We start from the raw sequence: 19996 nt of genomic DNA, 5'->3' as shown, positions 1-19996 counted from the left end.
AAATTCAAAATTCCTGTGGGGAATTCAAAATTCGCGTGTGGAATTCAACAATTCCTGTGTGAAATTCAAAATTCTTGCGTGGAATTCCAAATTCCTGTGTGGAATTCAATAAAATTCCCACGTGGAATTCAACAATTCCTGTGGGGAATTCAAGAATTTCTCATGGAATTCAACAATTCCTACAGGAAATTCAACAATTCCTGCGTGAAATTCAAGAATTCCTGTCAGGAATTCAACAACTTCTCCATGGAATTCAACAATTCCTGCGTGAAATCCAAAATTCTTGTGTGGAATTCAACAATTCCTGTGTGAAATCCAAAATTTCTGCGGGGAATTCAACAATTCCTGGGTGGAATTCAAGAATTCCTGTCGGGAATTCAACAATTCCTGTGTGAAATCCAAAATTTCTGCGGGGAATTCAACAATTCCTGCGTGGAATGAAAACATTTCTCCAGAGAATTCAACATTTTCTCTGTGAAATTCAACAATTCCGACAGCGAGTTCAACAATTCCTGTGGGGAATTCGACAGTTCCCGGTGCTCCCGGTGCTCCCGGTTCTCCCGGTGTTCCCAGTTCTCCCGGTGCTCCCGAATTCCCGGTTCTCCCGGTGTTCCCAGTTCTCCCGGTGCTCCCGAATTCCCGGTTCTCCCGGTGTTCCCAGTTCTCCCAGTGCTCCCGAATTCCCGGTGCTCCCGGTGTTCCCAGTTCTCCCAGTGCTCCTGAATTCCCGGTGTTCCCGGTTCTCCCGGTGCTCCCGGTTCTCCCAGTGCTCCCGGTGCTCCCGGTGTTCCCAGTTCTCCCGGTGCTCCCAAATTCCTGGTGCTCCCGGTTCTCCCGAGCATTCGGTGCTCCCGAGTTCCCGATGCTCTGAGTTCCCGATGTTCCCATGCTCCCGGTTCTCCCGGTGCTTCCAAGCTCCCGGTGCCCCTGAATTCCCGGTGCCCCCGAATTCCGGGTGCTCCCGGTTCTCCCGGTGCTCCAGAGCATTCGGTGCTCTCAAGTCCCTGATGTTCCCAAGCTCCCGGTTCTCCCGGTGCCCCCGAGCTCCCGGCTCTCCTGAGTTCCCGGTGCTCCCAAATTCCCGGTGCCCCCGAGCTCCTGGTTCTCCCGGTGCTCCCGGTTCTCCCATTGCCCCCAGTTCTCCCGTTTCTCCTGTTGCCCCCGGTTCTCCTGGTTCTCCCGGTTCTCCCATTGCTGCAGTTCTTCCGGTTCTCCTGTTGCCCCCAGTTCTGTTGCCCCTGGTTCTCCCGGTTCTCCCGGTTCTCCCATTGCCCCAGTTCTCCCGGTTCTCCTGTTGCCCCCGGTTCTCCTGGTTCTCCCGGTTCTCCTGTTGTCCCCAGTTCTCCCGGTTCTCCTGTTGCCCCCGGTTCTCCTGGTTCTCCCGGTTCTCCCAGTTCTCCCATTGCCCCCGGTTCTCCTGTTCTCCTGTTCTCCCGGTTCTCCTGTTGCCCCCGGTTCTCCTGTTGTCCCCAGTTCTCCCGGTTCTCCCAGTTCTCCCATTGTCCCCAGTTCTCCCATTGTCCCCAGTTCTCCTGGTTCTCCTGTTCTCCAGTTCTCCTGTTGCCCCCGGTTCTCCTGGTTCTCCTGGTTCTCCCGGTTCTCCCAGTTCTCCCATTGCCCCCGGTTCTCCTGTTCTCCTATTCTCCCAGTTCTCCTGTTGCCCCCGGTTCTCCCGTTGTCCCCGGTTCTCCCGTTGTCCCCAGTTCTCCTGTTCTCCCAGTGCCACCAGTTCTCCTCTTGCCCCCAGTTCTCCAGTTCTCCGGTTCTCCGGCTCTCCGGCTCTCCGGTTCTCCGGTTCTCCGGCTCTCCGGCTCTCCGTCTCTCCCGGTGGTGTCAGGCGCGCGGCGGCGGCGCGGCGCGGTCCCGGTGGGAGCCGTCGCAGTACGGGGGGCTGCGGGTCCGTTTGCAGCCGCAGAGCAGCGCGGGCCCGGCCCGGGCGGGCCGGAAGCGCAGCGGGGACAGCGCCGGGGCCGCCGCCCGGTGCGCGCCGTCGCAGAAGGGCTGCGGCGCGACCGCGGCGGTCACGGGCGGCCCGGTGCTGCCCCGGGGCCACCGCCACCGTCCCCTCCCGCCCCAGAGATCCCAGAGATCCCAGAGATCCCAGAGATCCCACCACAGAGATCCCACCCCAGAGATCACAGAGATCCCACCACAGAGATCACAGAGATCCCAGCCCAGAGATCCCAGAGATCCCAGAGATCCCACCACAGAGATCCCAGAGATCCCAACCCAGAGATCCCATCAATCCCACCCCAGAGATCCCATCAATCCCATCCCAGAGATCCCACAAAACCCATCCCATCCCATCCCATCCCATCCCATCCCATCCCATCCCATCCCATCCCATCCCATCCCATCCCAGAGATCCCATAAATCCCATAAATCCCATAAATCCTGTCCTGTCCCATAAATCCCATCCCAGAGATCCCATCAATCCTGTCCCATCCCATCCCATCCCATCCCATCCCATCCCATCCCATCCCATCCCATCCCATCCCATCCCATCCCATCCCATCCCACGGATCCCATAAATCCCCTCCCACCCCATTCCTGTTCCATTCCCGTTCCATCTCATCCCATCCCATGGATCCCGTGGATCCCCCGGTTCTCCTGGATCCCCCGGTTCTCCTGAACTCCTCTGGTTCTCCCAAACCCTCCCGGTTCTCTTGGATCCCCCCGGTTCTTCTGGACCCTCCCAGTTCTCCCAAACCCTCCCAGTTCTCCCGAGCCCCACCCCGGTTCTCCCGGTTCTCCCAAACCCTCCCGGTTCTCCCGGCTCCCCAATTCTCTTGGATCCCCCGGTTCTCCCAGCTCCCTCTGGTTCTCCCGGGCCTCTCCCGTTCTCCCGATTCTCCCAAACCCTCCCGGTTCTCCCGGTTGTCCCGAACTCCCCTGGTTCTCCCGGATCCCCCCGTTCTCCGAGACCCCCCCGGTTCTCCTACATCCCCCGGTTCTCCCGGTTGTCCCAAACCCCCCTGGTTCTCCCGGTTCTCCCGGATCCCCCCGTTCTCCTGGATCCCCCCGTTCTCCCACATCCCCTGGTTCTCCCGGTTCTCCTGGATCCCCCTGTTCTCCTGGATTCCCCGGTTCTCCCAGACCCCCCCGGTTCTCCCGGTTGTCCCGAACCCCCGCGGTTCTCCCGGTTGTCCCGAACCCCCCCGGTTCTCCCGGTTCTCCGGACCTGGTTCTTGCTGTGCCCGCAGGCGCACCAGCTGTAGGTTTTCCCCTCCTGCAGCTCCACCGGGAACGGCTCCGTGGCGGCGACCACCGGCTGCGGCGGGGCCGCGGAGCAGAGCGCCCGGAGCCGCGCCCCCGCCCCGGGCTCCCGGTACCGGCGGCCGCCCCCCGCCGCCCTCAGCAGCGAAACGAGCGCGGCCGGTCTGCGCCACAGCATGGTCCCGGGGCCGCTCCCGGTACCGCTCCCGGTGCCGCTCCCGGTGTCGCTCCCGGTGCCGTTCCCGGTGTCTCTCCCGGTTCCCCTCCCGGTGCCGTTCCCGGTGCTGTTCCCGGTGTCTCTCCCGGTTCCCCTCCCAGTGTCTCTCCCGGTGTCGCTCCCAGTGTCGCTCCCGGTGTCGCCCCCGGTGCCGCTCCCGGTGTCGTTCCCGGTGTCTCTCCCGGTTCCCCTCCCGGTGTCTCTCCCGGTGTCTGTCTCTCCCGGTGACCTTCCCGGCGCGGCTCCTCCTCCTCCCGCCGCCGCCGGAAGATCCGCACCGGGCGGGCTCGGCGGGAGCGCGGCTGCTCCGTGCGGAGCCGCTCCCCCGCGCTGCGGTCCCGGTGCCGGTACCGCTGCCGCCCCGGCTCGGTACCGCTGCCGCCCCGGCTCGGTACCGCTGCCGCCCCCGGCTCGGTACCGCTGCCGCCCCGGCTCGGTACCGCTGCCGCCCCCGTCACCCGCTCCCGGTGCCGGTCCCGGTTCCCAGTGCCGGTGCCGGTTCCCGGTGCCGGTCCCGGTTCCCGGTGATGGTCCCGGTTCCCAGTGCCGGTCCCGGTTCCCATTGCTAGTCCCGGTTCCCAGTTCGGGTCCCAGTTCCCGGTGCCGGTCCCGGTTCCCAGTGCCGGTTCCCAGTGCCAGTTCCCAATACTGGTCCCGGTTCCCAGTGCCGGTCCTGGTTCCCGGTGCCGGTCCCGGTTCCCAGTGCTGGTCCGGGTTCCCAGTGCCGGTCCCGGTTCCCAGTTTGGGTCCGGGTTCCCAGTGCTGGTGCCGGTTCCCGGTGCCGGTTCCCAGTGCCAGTTCCCAATACTGGTTCTGGTTCCTGGTGCCGGTTCCCAGTGCCAGTTCCCAATACTGGTCCCGGTTCCCAGTGCCGGTCCTGGTTCCCGGTGCCGGTCCCGGTTCCCGGTGCCGGTCCCGGTTCCCAGTGCTGGTGCCGGTTCCCGGTGCCGGTTCCCAGTGCCAGTTCCCAATACTGGTTCTGGTTCCCGGTGCCGGGTCTGGTTCCCAGTGCCTGTCCCGGTTCCCAGTGCCGGACCAGTTCCCGGTCCCGGTTCCCAGTACCGGTTCCAGTTCCCAGTTCCCAATCCCAGTGCCCGCTCCCACTCCCAGTTCCCAATCCCAGTTCCCCGATCCCAGTCCCAGTTCCCATTTCCAGTTCCCATTCCCAGTCCCAATCCCAGTTCCCAATCCCAGTCCCAATCCCAGTGCCCACTCCCAATCCCAGTGCCCACTCCCGGTGCCCAGTCCCAGTCCCAATCCCAGTTCCCAGTCCCAGTCCCAATCCCAGTTCCCAGTCCCAGTTCCCAGTCCCAGTTCCCATTTCCAGTTCCCATTCCCAGTCCCAATCCCAGTTCCCAGTCACAGTTCCCATTCCCATTCCCCGATCCCAGTCCCAGTTCCAATTTCCAGTTCCCAATCCCAGTTCCCACTCCCAGTGCCCAGTCCCAATCCCAGTTCCCAGTCACAGTTCCCAATGTCCAATCCCATTTCCAATTCCCATTCCCATTCCCAGTGCCCAATCCCAGTTCCCAATCCCAGTTCCCAGTGCCCAATCCCATTCCCATTCCCATTCCCATTCCCATTCCCATTCCCAGTGCCCAATCCCAATTCCCATTCCCAGTTCCCAATCCCAGTTCATTCCCATTCCCACTTAACTTCTCCCCCCTCACCTTCATTAAAAACCCCCCTCGCAATTAATAATAATATTAATATTAATATTTATTATAATAAAGACCAGTCAAGCAGCGTGAAAAAAATATATCTTAGCTACATCGCCTTGAATTGCCAAAAATATACACATTTTTCTCTTTCGTTGAATATTTAAAAAAACAACAACAAAAAATCCTAAAAACGAATAAAATAAAGGGAAAAAACCCCAAAAGGAGACATGCAACCATCCTAAAGGAGAGCGTGGAAATGGGTAAAGAAAAACGTACCCCAGTGCAAGCGAAATGTGGATAATCTCCAGATTTTCCTTTTTTTTCCTTTTTTTTCCTTTTTTTTTTCCTTCTCCTTCCCCCGATCTCCCGGTTTTTTGTTGCTTTTTTTTTGCTTTGTTTTGGCTTTTTTTAATTTTTTTTTTATGTTGTTTTTTCCCCACAGGAAAAACAAAATCCCCACCTGGAATTTCCCAGCTCCCGCTCCTGGCTCTGCCCAAGGGATTTTTGGGGATTCCCGCTGGGAATTGGAAAATTCCCAGGATTTGGGAGCCTTTGGAAGGTCGGGCACAGGGGGAGGTGTAAGTGCTTTGTGTCCCTGATCCCCCAATCCCGGAATTCCCGGGAGCAGGAGGGATCCAGCTCCGGGAATTGCCACAGATCCAGAGGGATCCAGCTCCGGGAATTCCCGAATCCAGTTCCGGGAATTGCCAATCACAGGGATCCAGCTCCGGGAATTGCCACAGATCCAGAGGCATCCAGCTCCGGGAATTGCCAATCACAGGGATCCAGCTCCGGGAATTGCCACAGATCCAGAGGGATCCAGCTCCGGGAATTCCTGAATCCAGCTCCGGGAATTGCCAATCACAGGGGTCCAGCTCTGGGAATTCCCAGAGATCCAGAGGGATCCAGCTCCGGGAATTCCTGCATCCAGCTCTGGGAATTCCCAGAGATCCAGAGGGATCCAGCTCCGGGAATTCCTGCATCCAGCTCTGGGAATTCCCAGAGATCCAGAGGGATCCAGCTCTGGGAATTCCTGCATCCAGCTCCGGGAATTCCTGCATCCAGCTCTGGGAATTCCCAGAGATCCAGAAGGATCCAGCTCCGGGAATTCCTGGATCTTGTTCCAGGAATTGCCACAGATCTGGAGGGATCCAGTCCCAGAAATTCCTGCATCCAGCTCCGGGAATTTCTGGAGCTAGCTCCAGGAATTCCTGGATCCAGTTCTGGGAATTCCCAGACAATCACAACGATCCAGTTCGGGGAATTCCTGGAGATCCAGAGGGATCCAGTTCCGGGAATTCCTGCATCCAGATCCAGGAGTTCCCAGAGATCCAGAGGGATCCGGCTCCAGGAATTCCTGGATCCAGCTCCGGGAATTCCTGCATCCAGATCCAGGAATTCCTGGATCCAGTTCTGGGAATTTCTGGACCCAGCTCCGGGAATTCCTGGAAATCCAGAGGGATCCAGTTCCAGGAATTCCTGCATCCAGCTCCGGGAATTCCCAGACAATCACAGGGATCCAGCTCCGGGAATTCCTGGATCCAGTTCCAGGAATTCCTGCATCCAGTTCTGGGAATTCCTGGATCCGGCTCCGGGAATTCCTGGATACAGTTCTGGGAATTCCTGGATCCAGCTCCGGGAATTCCTGGATACAGTTCTGGGAATTCTTGGATCCGGCTCCGGGAATTCCTGGATCCAGCTCTGGGAATTCCTGGATCCGGCTCTGGGAATTCCTGGATCCGGCTCCCTTTGGTGTCCTGGCCTTGTCCAGGGGATTTGGGCACCGGCCCCAAGCCGGGGCCGATCCCGAAGGGATTTGGGGTCTCCCGGGGGATCCATTCCCTTCCCAGCCCTTCCGGATCCCCCGGGCTGGATTTGGGAAGGATTGGGAGATTTGGGCACAGATTTGGGGTTTTTGGGGTTGCAAATGGGGCTGGAGGCCACGGGCAGCACTGCCGGGATTTGGGATCCTGGAATACCACAGGGATTTGGGATCCTGGAATTCCGCAGGGATTTGGGATCCCGGAGCACTGCCGGGATTTGGGATCCTGGGGTAACAGGGATTTGGGATCCTGGAGCACTGCCGGGATTTGGGATCCTGGAATACCACAGGGATTTGGGATCCCGGAGCACTGCCGGGATTTGGGATCCTGGAGTATCACAGGGATTTGGGATCCCGGAGCACAGCCGGGATTTGGGATCCTGGAATACCGCAGGGATTTGGGATCCCGGAGCACAGCCGGGATTTGGGATCCCGGAGTGCCACAGGGATTTGGGATCCTGGAGCACTGCCGGGATTTGGGATCCCGGGGTAACAGGGATTTGGGATCCCGGAGCACAGCCGGGATTTGGGATCCCGGAGCAATGCCAGGATTTGGGATCCCGGAGTGCCACAGGGATTTGGGATCCCAGAGCACTGCTGGGATTTGGGATCCTGGAATACCGCAGGGATTTGGGATCCCGGAGCACTGCCGGGATTTGGGATCCCGGAGCACTGCCGGGATTTGGGATCCTGGAATACCACAGGGATTTGGGATCCTGGAATTCCGCAGGGATTTGGGATCCCGGAGTGCCACAGGGATTTGGGATCCCGGAGCACAGCCGGGATTTGGGATCCTGGAGCAATGCCAGGATTTGGGATCCCGGAGCACAGTCGGGATTTGGGATCCTGGAATACCACAGGGATCTGGGATCCTGGAATACCGCAGGGATTTGGGATCCCGGAGCACAGCCAGGATTTGGGATCCCGGGGTAACAGAGATTTGGGATCCCAGAGCACAGCCGGGATTTGGGATCCCAGAGCGCCACAGGGATTTGGGATCCCGGAGCACAGCCGGGATTTGGGATCCTGGAATACCGCAGGGATTTGGGATCCCGGAGCACTGCCGGGATTTGGGATCCCGGGGTAACAGGGATTTGGGATTTTCCAGGGGGATTTTGGGCAGCACCTCCAGGGATGCCGAGGGAAGGGGAAGGACCCAGCTCAGGATGGGGGAAAAAGAGAAAATTCCAAAGGAATTTCAAAGTGCAAGAAGGGAATTGTGCTGGAGCGGGTCTGGGGACGCGGATCCCAAAGGATTTGGGCTCCCCCAACAGCTCCCTCAGCTCCTTAAAACCTCGGGATGGAGAAATCCCATTAAATATTGAATTTCTGGTTCTATTCCCGAGCCAGCGGCTCTGCCCAGCTCGGAGAAAAGGTTTGGTCAAAATTTCCTTTTCCCGATTTTTTTGTTTTTTTGTTTTTTTTAGACAACCCTCGCGGTGTGAACCTTAGGGGAAAAAAAGCCAATGAAATGAAATGAAGTGAAATGAAATAAAATAAAATAGAGCAAAGTGAAATAAAATAAAATAAAATGAAACAAAATGAAATAAAATGAAATAAAATAAAATAAAATAGAATAAAGTAAAATAAAATAAAGTACAATTAAAATGACATGAAATGAAATAAAATAAAATAAAATAAAATGAAATAAAATAAAATAAAATAAAATAAAATGAAATAAAATAAAATAGAGCAAAGTGAAATAAAATAAAATGAAATGAAATGAAATGAAATGAAATGAAATAAAATGAAATAAAATAAAATAAAATAAAATAAAATAAAAGTAAAATAAAATAAAATAAAATAAAGTAAAATAAAATAAAATAAAAGTAAAATAAAATAAAAGTAAAATAAAATAAAATAAAATAAAATAAAATAAAATAAAATAAAATAAAATAGAATGAGCATTTAAAAAAGGGAATTCAGCGGAGGATTTTGGCAGCACCGTCAGCGCAGCCCCGCTGGGAATAGTGCAAAGCGGGAAGGGCAGCGGGGACGCGCTGAACGCGGCACAAAATTCCCAACTTTTGGGATCTGGGGCTCTCCAAAGGAGGTTCCGTCAGCTGGAGCATCCAGGAGCTCCGGATTTACCCAGGGATGAGGCAAGGAGGGGAATCGGTGGGTTTGGAGTTGGTGGTCGCCCTCCCCGAGTTGTCTTGACTGTCCTTCCTTCCTTCCTTGATCTCTATCCATGGATCCATCCATGTCTCCATCCATGGGTTCCATCCATCCATCCATGGATTCCATCCATCCATCCATGGATTCCATTCATCCATCCATCCATCCATCCATCCATCCATGGATTCCATCCATCCTTCCATGGATTCCATCCATCCATCCATCCATCCATCCATCCATCCATGGATTCCATTCATCCATCCATCCATCCATCCATCCATCCATGGATTCCATCCATCCATCCATGGATTCCATCCATCCATCCATCCATCCATCCATCCATCCATCCATCCATCCATCATCCATCCATCCATCCATCCATGGATTACATCCATCCATCCATGGATTACATCCATCCATCCATCCATCCATCCATCCATCCATCCATCCATCCATCATCCATCCATGGATTCCATCCATCCATCCATCCATCCATCCATCCATCCATGGATTCCATCCATCCATCCATCCATCCATCCATCCATCCATCCATGGATTCCATCATCCATCCATCCATCCATCCATCCATCATCCATCCATCCATCCATCCATCCATCCATGGATTCCATCCATCATCCATCCATTCATCATCCATCCATCCATCCATCCATCCATCCATCCATCCATGGATTCCATCCATCCATCCATCCATCCATCCATCCATCCATCCATCCATCCATCCATCCATGGATTCCATCCATCCATCCATCCATCCATCCATCCATCCATGGATTCCATCCATCCATCCATCCATCCATCCATCCATCCATCCATCATCCATCCATCCATCCATCCATCCATCCATCCATCCATGGATTCCATCCATCCATCCATCCATCATCCATCCATCCATCCATCCATCCATCCATCCATCCATCATCCATCCATCATCCATCCATCCATCCATCCATCCATCCATCCATCCATCCATGGAAATCGATTCCCGTTGGATATTCCAGGCTGAAGATTGAACCACGGTTGGAAGGTGGAGAACGATGGAAGTTCTGCCATCCCAGGCTCAGGACGGTGCTCGCTGTCCCATTCCTTGGAGATGGCTCTTCCCAGCACCACCGGAAGAAGGAATTTTGCGGGAATGATTTCTGGCAGGCTGGAAAACACAGATTTGGGATTTGGGATTCTCCTCCCCACAAAAATTTCCATCTCCAAACTCTGGTCCAGGAATCCTCTCCCGGGTCCAGGAGCTCCTTCTGATGTTGGACAACCCCGGCCTGGATCCTTCTCCTGCTGAGACCTTTGGGAATTCCAGGCGGGAAGGACAACCCCGCCCCTCCGGCAGCTGGCACGGGTGACAACGTCCTCCCGGGTGGTGCCACCTCCTGCCCACCTCTGTCCATCCCCATCCATCTGTCCTTGCATCCTTGGGCACCTCCAGGTGCCACCACGTCCTTTCCAAGTGCTGTCACATCCTGGGACACCTCCAGGTGCCACCATGTCCCTTCTCCAGCAGTGCCACATCCAGTGCTGGCTCTTGGGACACCTCCAGGTGCCACCACGTCCTCCCTGGGCTGTGCCACATCCAGGGTCACATCCTGGGACTCCTCCAGGTGCCACCACGTCCTTTCTCCAGCAGTGCCACATCCAGCACTGGCTCTTGGGACATATCCAGATGCCACCACGTCCTTTCCCAGTGCTGCCACATCCAGGGTCACATCCTGGGACACCTCCAGGTGCCACCACGTCCTCCCTGGGCTGTGCCACATCCAGGGTCACGTCCTTGGACTCCTCCAGGTGCCACCACGTCCTTTCCCAGTGCTGCCACATCCAGGGTCACATCCTGGGACATCTCCAGGTGCCACCACGTCCCTCCCCAAGGATCTGGGGGTCTTGGGGCTCCCCAGGCTCCCGGCAGGATCCACTGGGGCTCTGTGGGGCAGGTGGAGCAGGGCACAGGTGACAGGTGACCCCAGCAGGTGACAAGTGACCTCAGTGAGTTCCTGGTGGCCCCAGGGGGTTCCTGGTGGCCCAGCGGGTTCCTGGTGACCCCAGCAGGGCACAGGCGACCACAGCAGGCTTCTGGTGGCCCCAGCAGGTTCCTGGTGACTCCAGCGGGCTCCTGGTGACTCCAGCAGGTTCCTGGTGACTCCAGCGGGCTCCTGGTGACCCCAGCGGGTTCTTGGTGGCCCCAGCAGGTTCCTGGTAGCCCCAGCGGGTTCCTCATTGCCCCAGCAGGGCTCTTGGTGGCCCCAGCGGGTTCCTGGTGGCCCCAGCAGGTTCTTGGTGGCCCTAGCGGGTTCCTCGTTGCCCCAGCGTGGCTCTTGGTGGCCCCAGCGGGTTCTTGGTGGCCCCAGCAGGTTCCTGGTGGCCCCAGCGGGTTCCTGGTGGCCCCAGCAGGTTCTTGGTGGCCCTAGCGGGTTCCTCGTTGCCCCAGCGGGTTCTTGGTGGCCCTAGCGGGTTCCTCGTTGCCCCAGCGTGGCTCTTGGTGGCCCCAGTGGGTTCTTGGTGGCCCCAGCGGGTTCCTCATTGCCCCAGCATGGCTCTTGGTGGCCCCAGTGGGTTCTTGGTGGCCCTAGCGGGTTCCTCGTTGCCCCAGCGGGTTCTTGGTGGCCCTAGCGGGTTCCTCGTTGCCCCAGCGTGGCTCTTGGTGGCCCCAGCAGGTTCCTGGTGGCCCCAGCGGGGCTCCTGGTGGCCCCAGCGGGGCTCCTGGTGGCCCCGGGCTCCTCGGGGCCGCTCCTCGGGAGGGGTCGGCTGCGGGCGCGGCGCCGGGGGCTCCTAGCCCTTGTCCTGCGCCAGCGGAGCGCCCTTGTCACCCAGCGGCTGCGGGGACAAACGGGGACACGGCCACGTCAGAGGGGACACGGAGGGAGCGGGGGGACAGGGACTGGGGACAGGGACTGGGGGAGGAAGGAACCGTGTCCTTCCCCAGCTGTCCTCACACTGTCCCTGAGCTGTCCCTGGGCTGTCCCCACCTTGTCCCCAGGTGTCTCCTCAGGGCTATCCCCACACTGTCCCCAGACTACCTCCAGGGCTGTCCCCACACTGTCCCCACCTTGTCCCTCCTCTATCCCCACGCTGTCCCCCTCCTGCCCTCAGTTTGTTCCCTTTCTGTCCCCTTTTTGTCCCCACCCTGTCCCCACGCTGTCCCCTCTCTGTCTCCTCACTCTCCCCTCTCTGTCCCCTCACTGTCCCTGGGGCTGTCCCCTCTCTGTCCCCACTCTGTTCCCAAGCTGTCCCCTCACTCTCCCATCACTGTCCCCCCTCTGTCCCCTCCTGTCCCCCTTGCTGTCCCCTCTGTCCCCACGTTGTCCCTGGGGCTGTCCCCCTGCCGTCCCCTCACTGTCCCCACTCTGCGTCTCCTTTTCCCCTCTGTCCCCACACTGTTTCTGGGCCTGTCCCCTCTCTGTCCCCACACTGTCCCCAGGTTGTCCCCAGGGCTGTCCCCTCTCTGTCCCCTCACTGTCCCCAGGTTGTCCCCAGGGCTGTCCCCTCTCTGTCCCCTCACTGTCCCCAGGTTGTCCCCAGGGCTGTCCCCTCTCTGTCCCCTCACTCTCCCCTCTGTCCCCACACTGTCCCTGGGGCTGTCCCACCCTGTCCCCTCACTCTCCCCCCTGTCCCCACTCTGTCCCCTCACTGTCCCCCCTGTCCCCTCTCTGTTCCCACTCTGTCCCCACGCTGTCCCCACGCTGTCCCCCCTGTCCCCACCCTGTCCCCCCTCTGTCCCCCCTCTGTCCCCACCTGTCTCCACCCTGTCCCCTCACTGTCCCCCCAGTCCCCACCCCTGTCCCCCCCTGTCCCCACTCTGTCCCCACCCTGTCCCCTCACTGTCACCTCACTGTCCCCTTTGTCCCCACCCCTGTCCCCCTTCTGTCCCCACCTGTCCCCACCCTGTCCCCTCACTGTCCCCTCACTGTCCCCTCACTGTCCCCCCAGTCCCCACCCCTGTCCCCTCACTGTCCCCCCTGTCCCCCTCTGTCCCCTCACTGTCCCCCCTGTCCCCTCTCTGTTCCCACTCTGTCCCCTCTCTGTCCCCACTCTGTCCCCACGCTGTCCCTGTATCTGTCCCCCTTGTCCCCACGCTGTCCCTGTGTCTGTCCTCACTCTGTCCCCCCTGTCCCCCTCTGTCCCCTCTCTGTCCCCCCTCTGTCCCCACGCTGTCCCTGTGTCTGTCCCCGTTGTCCCCACGCTGTCCCTGTGTCTGTCCCCCCTCTGTCCCACTCTGTCCCCACCCGCGCCCGGCACCCACCGCTCCTTTGGGTGCGCCGCCGTCGGGCTGCAGGCTCAGGAAGGGGTTGGGGGCCATGGGTGGCCCCGAGGCCAGCGGTGGGGTGGCCTGGGGGGCCAGCAGGGCCCCGCCGGGGTTGAGCTGCTGCGGGGACAGCGAGGCCAGCAGGGTGCCACCGCTGGGTGCCACCGAGGTCAGCAGGGCACCGGGGCTGGCACCCAGCGGGGCGGAGGTGGCGGCCAGCAGCGACAGCGGCGACGAGCCCGAGATGTGCAGGCGCTGCAGCTCGCGCTTCTGCTGGATCTGCTGCATCATCTGGAACACCAGAGCCTGCTGCTCCTGCGGGAACGGCCGGGACAGCTCAGAGCGGGACAGGGGGGACAGCGGGGGACAGGGAGGGACAGGGAGGGGAGAGGGAGGGGAGAGGGAGGGACAGGGAGGGACAGGGAGGGACAGGGAGGGACAGGGAGGGACAGGGAGGGGAGAGGGAGGGGAGAGGGAGGGACAGGGAGGGACAGGGAGGGGAGAGGGAGGGACAGGGAGGGACAGGGAGGGACAGGGAGGGGAGAGGGAGGGACAGGGAGGGACAGGGAGGGGAGAGGGAGGGGAGAGGGAGGGGAGAGGGAGGGACAGGGAGGGACGGGGAGGGGAAAGGGAGGGGAGAGGGAGGGACAGGGAGGGACAGGGAGGGGAAAGGGAGGGGAGAGGGAGGGACAGGGAGGGGAGAGGGAGGGACAGGGAGGGGACAGGGAGGGACAGGGAGGGACAGGGAGGGACAGGGAGGGGAGAGGGAGGGACAGCGGGGGACAGGGAGGGGAGAGGGAGGGACAGCGAGGGACAGGGAGGGGCAGGGAGGGACACGGAGGGACAGGGAGGGGACAGAGCAAGGACAGAGCAGGGAACTCTGAAAATCTGGGGAAAATTGCCCTGAAATCTGGGAAAACTTCCCTGAAATCCAGAAAAACCTGTGGGATCCATCAGGATTTCCATCCCAGGATCCATCAGGATTTCCATCCCGGGATCCAGCAGGATTTCCATCCCAGGATCCATCAAGATTTCCAACCCGGGATCCATCAGGATTTCCATCCTGGGATCCATCAGGATTTCCAACCTGGGATCCAGCAGGATTTCCATCCCGGGATCCATCAGGATTTCCATCCCAGGATCCATCAGGATTTCCATCCCAGGATCCATCAGGATTTCCATCCCGGGATCCATCAGGATTTCCATCCTGGGATCCATCAGGATTTCCATCCCAGGATCCATCAGGATTTCCATCCCGGGATCCAGCAGGATTTCCATCCCAGGATCCATCAGGATTTCCATCCCAGGATCCAGCAGGATTCCCAACCCGGGATCCATCAGGATTTCCATCCCGGGATCCATCAGGATTTCCATCCTGGGATCCATCAGGATTTCCATCCCAGGATCCATCAGGATTTCCATCCCGGGATCCATCAGGATTTCCAACCTGGGATCCAGCAGGATTTCCATCCCGGGATCCATCAGGATTTCCATCCCAGGATCCATCAGGATTTCCATCCTGGGATCCAGCAGGATTTCCATCCCGGGATCCATCAGGATTTCCATCCCAGGATCCATCAGGATTTCCATCCCGGGATCCATCAGGATTTCCATCCCGGGATCCATCAGGATTTCCATCCCGGGATCCAGCAGGATTTCCATCCCGGGATGATTCCAGGAGGGAACAGCTCTCCCAATTTCCCCCTCCTGATTTCCCATCTTCTCACCCCCTCAGGATGTGGCAAACTCCAACTAAACTCCGATTAAACTCCAATTAAACTCTGATTAAACTCCAATTAAACTTCAGTTAAACTCCGACTAAACTCCGACTAAACTCTGACTAAACTCCAACTAAACTTCAATTAAACTCCAAATAAACTCTGACTAAACTCCAATTAAACTCCGATTAAACTCCAATTAAACTCCAATTGAACTCCGACTAAACTTTGACTAAACTCCGACTAAACTCTGATTAAACTCCAATTAAACTCCGACTAAACTCCAATTAAACTCCAATTAAACCCCAATTAAACTCCGATTAAACTCTGACTAAACTCCAACTAAACCCCAATTAAACCCCAATTAAACTCCGACTAAACTCTGACTAAACTCCGACTAAATTCCAATTAAACTTCAATTAAACTTCAATTAAACTCTGACTAAACTCTGACTGACTAAACTCCAACTAAACTCCGATTAAACTCCAATTAAACTCCAATTGAACTCCGACTAAACTCCGACTAAACTCCAACTAAACTCTGACTAAATTCCAATTAAACTTCAATTAAACTTCAATTAAACTCTGACTAAACTCTGACTGACTAAACTCCAACTAAACTCCGATTAAACTCCAATTAAACTCCAATTGAACTCCGACTAAACTCCGACTAAACTCCAACTAAACTCTGACTAAATTCCAATTAAACTTCAATTAAATTCCAACTAAACTCTGACTCAACTCCAATTAAACTCCGACTAAACTCCAATTAAACTCCAATTAAACCCCAATTAAACTCCAATTAAACTCTGACTATACTCTGACTAAACCCCAACTAAACCCCAATTAAACCCCGATTAAACTCCAATTAAACTCCAACTAAACTCCAATTAACCTTCCTCCCTTTGGTCCAAAACCAACCCAAATCCCACCTCTGCCACCCCCGCTGCCCCCAGCTCCCCCCAATCCCAAATTCCCGAACCACCTCCCAATTCCCACCGGGGGCTCGGCCTGGAAAAGCTCCGAGGCTTCAGGGCCGGGAGGAAATTCCCACTTTTCCCTCATTTCCCCCTTCCCTCACCGGGTTAAGCGGCTGCGAGGTCAGGAGCTGCTGCAGCTGCTGCAGCTGCTGCTCGTGCTGCTGCAGGACGTGCCGCTGCTGCTCCGTCAGGGGGCTCAGGCTGCAGGAAAACACACAAAATCGGCGCCCAAAATTATCCCCTTCCACGCTCAGCAGCATCCCGGGCGCGGCGGCGAGGAAAAAATGTATTTATGAAAAGCAGGAGTTGGGAAATGCCTGGCCTGAGCTCAGCAGCTCGGTGAAAAATGCGTGTTTTGTCGCCAACAATTTAAATTTGTGCTGTATTGCGGAGGGTTATTTTGTAATTGCTGCGTGAATCCCTTCCAAGCAACGCACGAAATAGAATTTTAGGTTGTAACGCAATGGTAAAATAGCTTTTGGGAGATATTTAAATGTATACATCGTTTTTGTAAGATATTTTTTTACTAGCACAAGAAAGGGGGTGAGATAATGAAGGAACTCTTTGCACAGAGATAACAGCAACACAAAACCTGAAGATTTACAAACTCCTTATCAGAAAACACCAATTTCCTCCCACCTTCTCTCCTATGGAACCACCAGGATTAAGGGGAAGGAGCCGACAAAACCCAGGAAAATTCTGATTTTCCAAGGAATTTATCATCGTGTATGAGCTACATGAATATGCAACAGGCTGCTGCTTTTAAGGGTTATTCCGTTGGTGGTTTTGGCAGCTCACCTGAGGATGGGGAGGGGCAGGATCCGTCCCTCCCTCACCTGAGGATGGGGAGGGGCAGGATCCGTCCCTCCCTCACCTGAGGATGGGGAGGGGCAGGATCGCCCTGTCCCTCCCTCACCTGAGGATGGGGAGGGGCCGGATCTCTCCATCCCTCCCTCACCTGATGTTGGGGAGGGGCAGGATCGCTCCGTCCCTCCCTCACCTGAGGATGGGGAGGGGCAGGATCCGTCCCTCCCTCACCTGAGGATGGGGAGGGGCCGGATCTCTCCATCCCTCCCTCACCTGAGGATGGGGAGGGGCAGGACCGCTCCATCCATCCCTCCCTGAGGATGGGGAGGGGCAGAATCACTCCGTCCCTCCCTCACCTGATGTTGGGGAGGGGCAGAATCCGTCCCTCCCTCACCTGATGCTGGGGAGGGGCAGGACCGCTCCGTCCCTCCCTCACCTGAGGATGGGGAGGGGCAGAATCTCTCCGTCCCTCCCTGCCCTCCCTCCCCTGAGGCTGCAGACTTGCAGGACTGCTCCGTCCCTCCCTCACCTGAGGCTGGGGAGGGGCAGGATCTCTCCGTCCCTCCCTCACCTGAGGCTGGGGAGGGTCAGACCTGCTCCGTCCCTCCCTGCCCTCCCTCCCCCGAGGCTGCAGAGCTGCGGGACCCCTGGGTGCTCACCTGCTCAGGCTCCCGGAGAGCTGCAGCGCCGGGGTCCCGCCGGGCTGCGGGGCACCCTGCGCTGCCTGCGCCCCGTTCAGGCTGCCCAGGATCCCGTTCAGGGGCACCTGCTGCGCCCCGGCCAAGCTGCCCAACAAGCCGTCCACCACGCCGGGCACCGCCGGGAGGCCGTGGCCGGCCCCCGAGGCGGCTGCCAGCCCCCCGCTCGCCCCCCTGGCCAGGCCGTTCAGGGGCTGCGCCCCGGGCAGCGGCAGCGCGGCGGGGCTGGGCTGCAGCAGGGGCAGGGGCGGCGGGGTGCTGTGGAAGGACAGCGAGGAGCTGCTCCGGCTGGGACAGCCCGACGGGGGCTCCTGGGGGACAGACGGACACGGGGAGTCGGGGTGGGGCGGAGGGCGGCTCGGGGTGGGATAAGGAGGGGGTCGGGGTGGCTCAGGGTGGCTCGGGGTGGTTTGGGGGGCTCAGGGTGGCTCAGGGTGGTTTGGGGGGCTCAGGGTGGTTTAGGGAGTTAAGGGTGGCTTCAGGTGGTTTGGGTTGGCTCGGGTGGCTCAGGGTGGCTCGGGGTGGTTTGGGTTGGCTTGGTGTGGCGCAGTGTGGCGCAGTGTGGCTCGGGGTGGCTCGGGGTGGTTTGGGGGACTCAGGGTGGCTCAGGCTGGCTTAGGGTGGTTTGGGTGGCTCAGGGTGGTTTGGGGGGCTTGGGGTGGTTTGGGTGGCTCAGGGTGGTTTGGGGGGCTTGGGGTGGTTTGGGTGGCTTGGGGTGGCTCAGGGTGGCTTGGGTTGGCTCGGGGTGGTTTGGAGTGGTTTGGGTGGCTCGGGATGGTTTGGGGGGCTCAGGGTGGCTTGGTGTGGCTTGGGTGTCTTGGGGTGGTTTGGGGGCTCGGGGTGGCTCAGGGTGGCTCGGGGTGGCTCGGGGTGGTTTGGGGGGTTTGGGGTGGTTTGGGGTGGTTTGGGGTGTCTTGGGGTGCTTTGGGGGACTCAGGGTGGCTCGGGGTGTCTTGGGGTGGTTTGGGTGTCTTGGGGTGGCTCAGGGTGGCTCAGGGTGGCTCGGGGTGGTTTGGGTGGCTCGGGGTGGCTTGGGGTGGTTTGGGGTGTCTTGGAGTGGTTTGGGGGACTCAGGGTGTCTTGGGGTGTCTTGGGGTGGTTTGGGTTTGCTTGGGTGGCTTGGGTGGCTCAGGTGGCTCGGGGTGGTTTGGGTGGCTCGGGGTGGTTTGGGTGGCTCGGGGTGGTTTGGGGTGGTTTGGGGGGTTTGGGGTGGTTTGGGGGCTCGGGGTGGCTTCAGGTGGTTTGGGTTGGCTCAGGAGGCTTGGGGTGGCTCGGGGCGGGAAAAGGAGGGACTCAGGGTGGCTTGGGGTGGCTCGGGTGGCTCAGGGTGGTTTTGGTGTCTCGGGGTGGTTTGGGGTGGTTTGGGGGCTCGGGGTGGCTCAGATTGGCTCAGGTGGCTCAGGGTGGCTCCGGTGGCTCCGGTGGCTCCAGTCCAAGGGGTCCCCAAACTCAGAGCCCTGCTGGATGTGCAGGATCCCCTGGGAGCGCTCCTGCTGCCCAGCTACAGGGAGCAGCTGATCTCCGAGCCTGGGCTAGCGGGTTTGGCCGGGTGGCTACCAAAGCGGGTTTGGCTGGGTGGCTACCGAGTCTGGGCTAGCGGGTTTGGCCGGGTGGCTACTGAACCCTGGGCTAGCGGGTTTGGCTGGGTGGCTACTGAACCCTGGGCTAGCGGGTTTGGCCGGGTGGCTACCAAGCTCTGGGCTAGTGGGTTTGGCCGGGTGGCTACCAAAGCGGGTTTGGCCGGGTGGCTACCGAGCCTGGGCTAGCGGGTTTGGCCGGGTGGCTACCGAGCCTGGGCTAGCGGGTTTGGCCGGGTGGCTACCGAGCCTGGGCTAGCGGGTTTGGCCGGGTGGCTACCGAGCCCTGGGCTAGCAGGTTTGGCCGGGTGGCTACCAAAGCGGGTTTGGCCGGGTGGCTAGCGAGCCTGGGCTAGCGGGTTTGGCCGGGTGGCTACCAAAGCGGGTTTGGCCGGGTGGCTAGCGAGCCTGGGCTAGCGGGTTTGGCCGGGTGGCTAGCGAGCCGGGGCTAGCGGGTTTGGCCGGGTGGCTAGCGAGCCCCGGGGCCGCGGTGCCACCCGCGCCGGTGGCCGCGGGGCCGCGGTACCTCGGAGGAGGTGGAGAGCGAGTTCTCGATGCCGAAGCTGTTCTTGCACGGGGGGCTCTTGGCGCTCAGCGAGTCGCCGGCGCACGCTGCGAGGGGACGGCAGAGTCAGCGACGGGCCCGGAGGCGGCCCTGGGACAGATCCGCCCCCCGTGACACCCCCGGGCACCGCGGGGACACGTCCTGGGTGCCCTCACCCCGGTGCCCTCACCCCGGTGCCATCACCCCAATGCCCAGTGTCCCGGTGCCCCGGTGCCCTCATCCCGGTGCCCGGTGTGCTCATCCCGGTGCCCTCACCCCGGTACCCTCACCCCGGTGCCCTCACCCCGGTGCCATCACCCCAATGCCCAGTGTCCTGGTGCCCCGGTGCCCTCATCCCAGTGCCCAGTGTGCTCA

At 58.9% G+C, this 19996-nt stretch overlaps 2 protein-coding genes across 5 annotated transcripts in view; both read right to left on the bottom strand.

Moving 5' to 3' along the window:
* Positions 1 to 459: 459 nt before the first annotated feature.
* On the bottom strand, positions 460 to 3720 carry CISD3 (CDGSH iron sulfur domain 3). The gene is made up of 2 exons (XM_085561810.1): positions 3182 to 3720; positions 460 to 2001 (listed from the first exon to the last, which is right to left on the bottom strand). Exons 1-2 carry the CDS (start codon positions 3392 to 3394, stop codon positions 1834 to 1836), a joined length of 381 nt encoding a protein of 126 aa, XP_085417936.1. The 5' UTR covers positions 3395 to 3720; the 3' UTR covers positions 460 to 1833.
* A 1457-nt stretch (positions 3721 to 5177) lies between these two features.
* MLLT6 (MLLT6, PHD finger containing) overlaps positions 5178 to 19996 on the bottom strand; it is a 49108-nt gene continuing 34289 nt past the window's right edge. For all 4 annotated transcript variants that reach the window (XM_085561776.1, XM_085561779.1, XM_085561777.1 and 1 more), the window contains 5 exons: positions 19604 to 19689; positions 17462 to 17811; positions 16097 to 16196; positions 13296 to 13613; positions 5178 to 11869 (listed from right to left, as the gene is read on the bottom strand). In XM_085561776.1, the coding sequence (XP_085417902.1) occupies positions 11825 to 11869; positions 13296 to 13613; positions 16097 to 16196; positions 17462 to 17811; positions 19604 to 19689 (899 nt within the window). In that variant the 3' untranslated portion in view covers positions 5178 to 11824. The remainder of the gene's footprint in view (positions 11870 to 13295; positions 13614 to 16096; positions 16197 to 17461; positions 17812 to 19603; positions 19690 to 19996) is intronic.

Source organism: Lonchura striata, chromosome 27, assembly GCF_050655825.1.
Source record: "Lonchura striata isolate lonStrDom1 chromosome 27, ASM5065582v1, whole genome shotgun sequence".
Lineage (NCBI taxonomy): Eukaryota > Metazoa > Chordata > Aves > Passeriformes > Estrildidae > Lonchura > Lonchura striata.
This window is presented reverse-complemented; position numbering and strand designations above follow the sequence as displayed.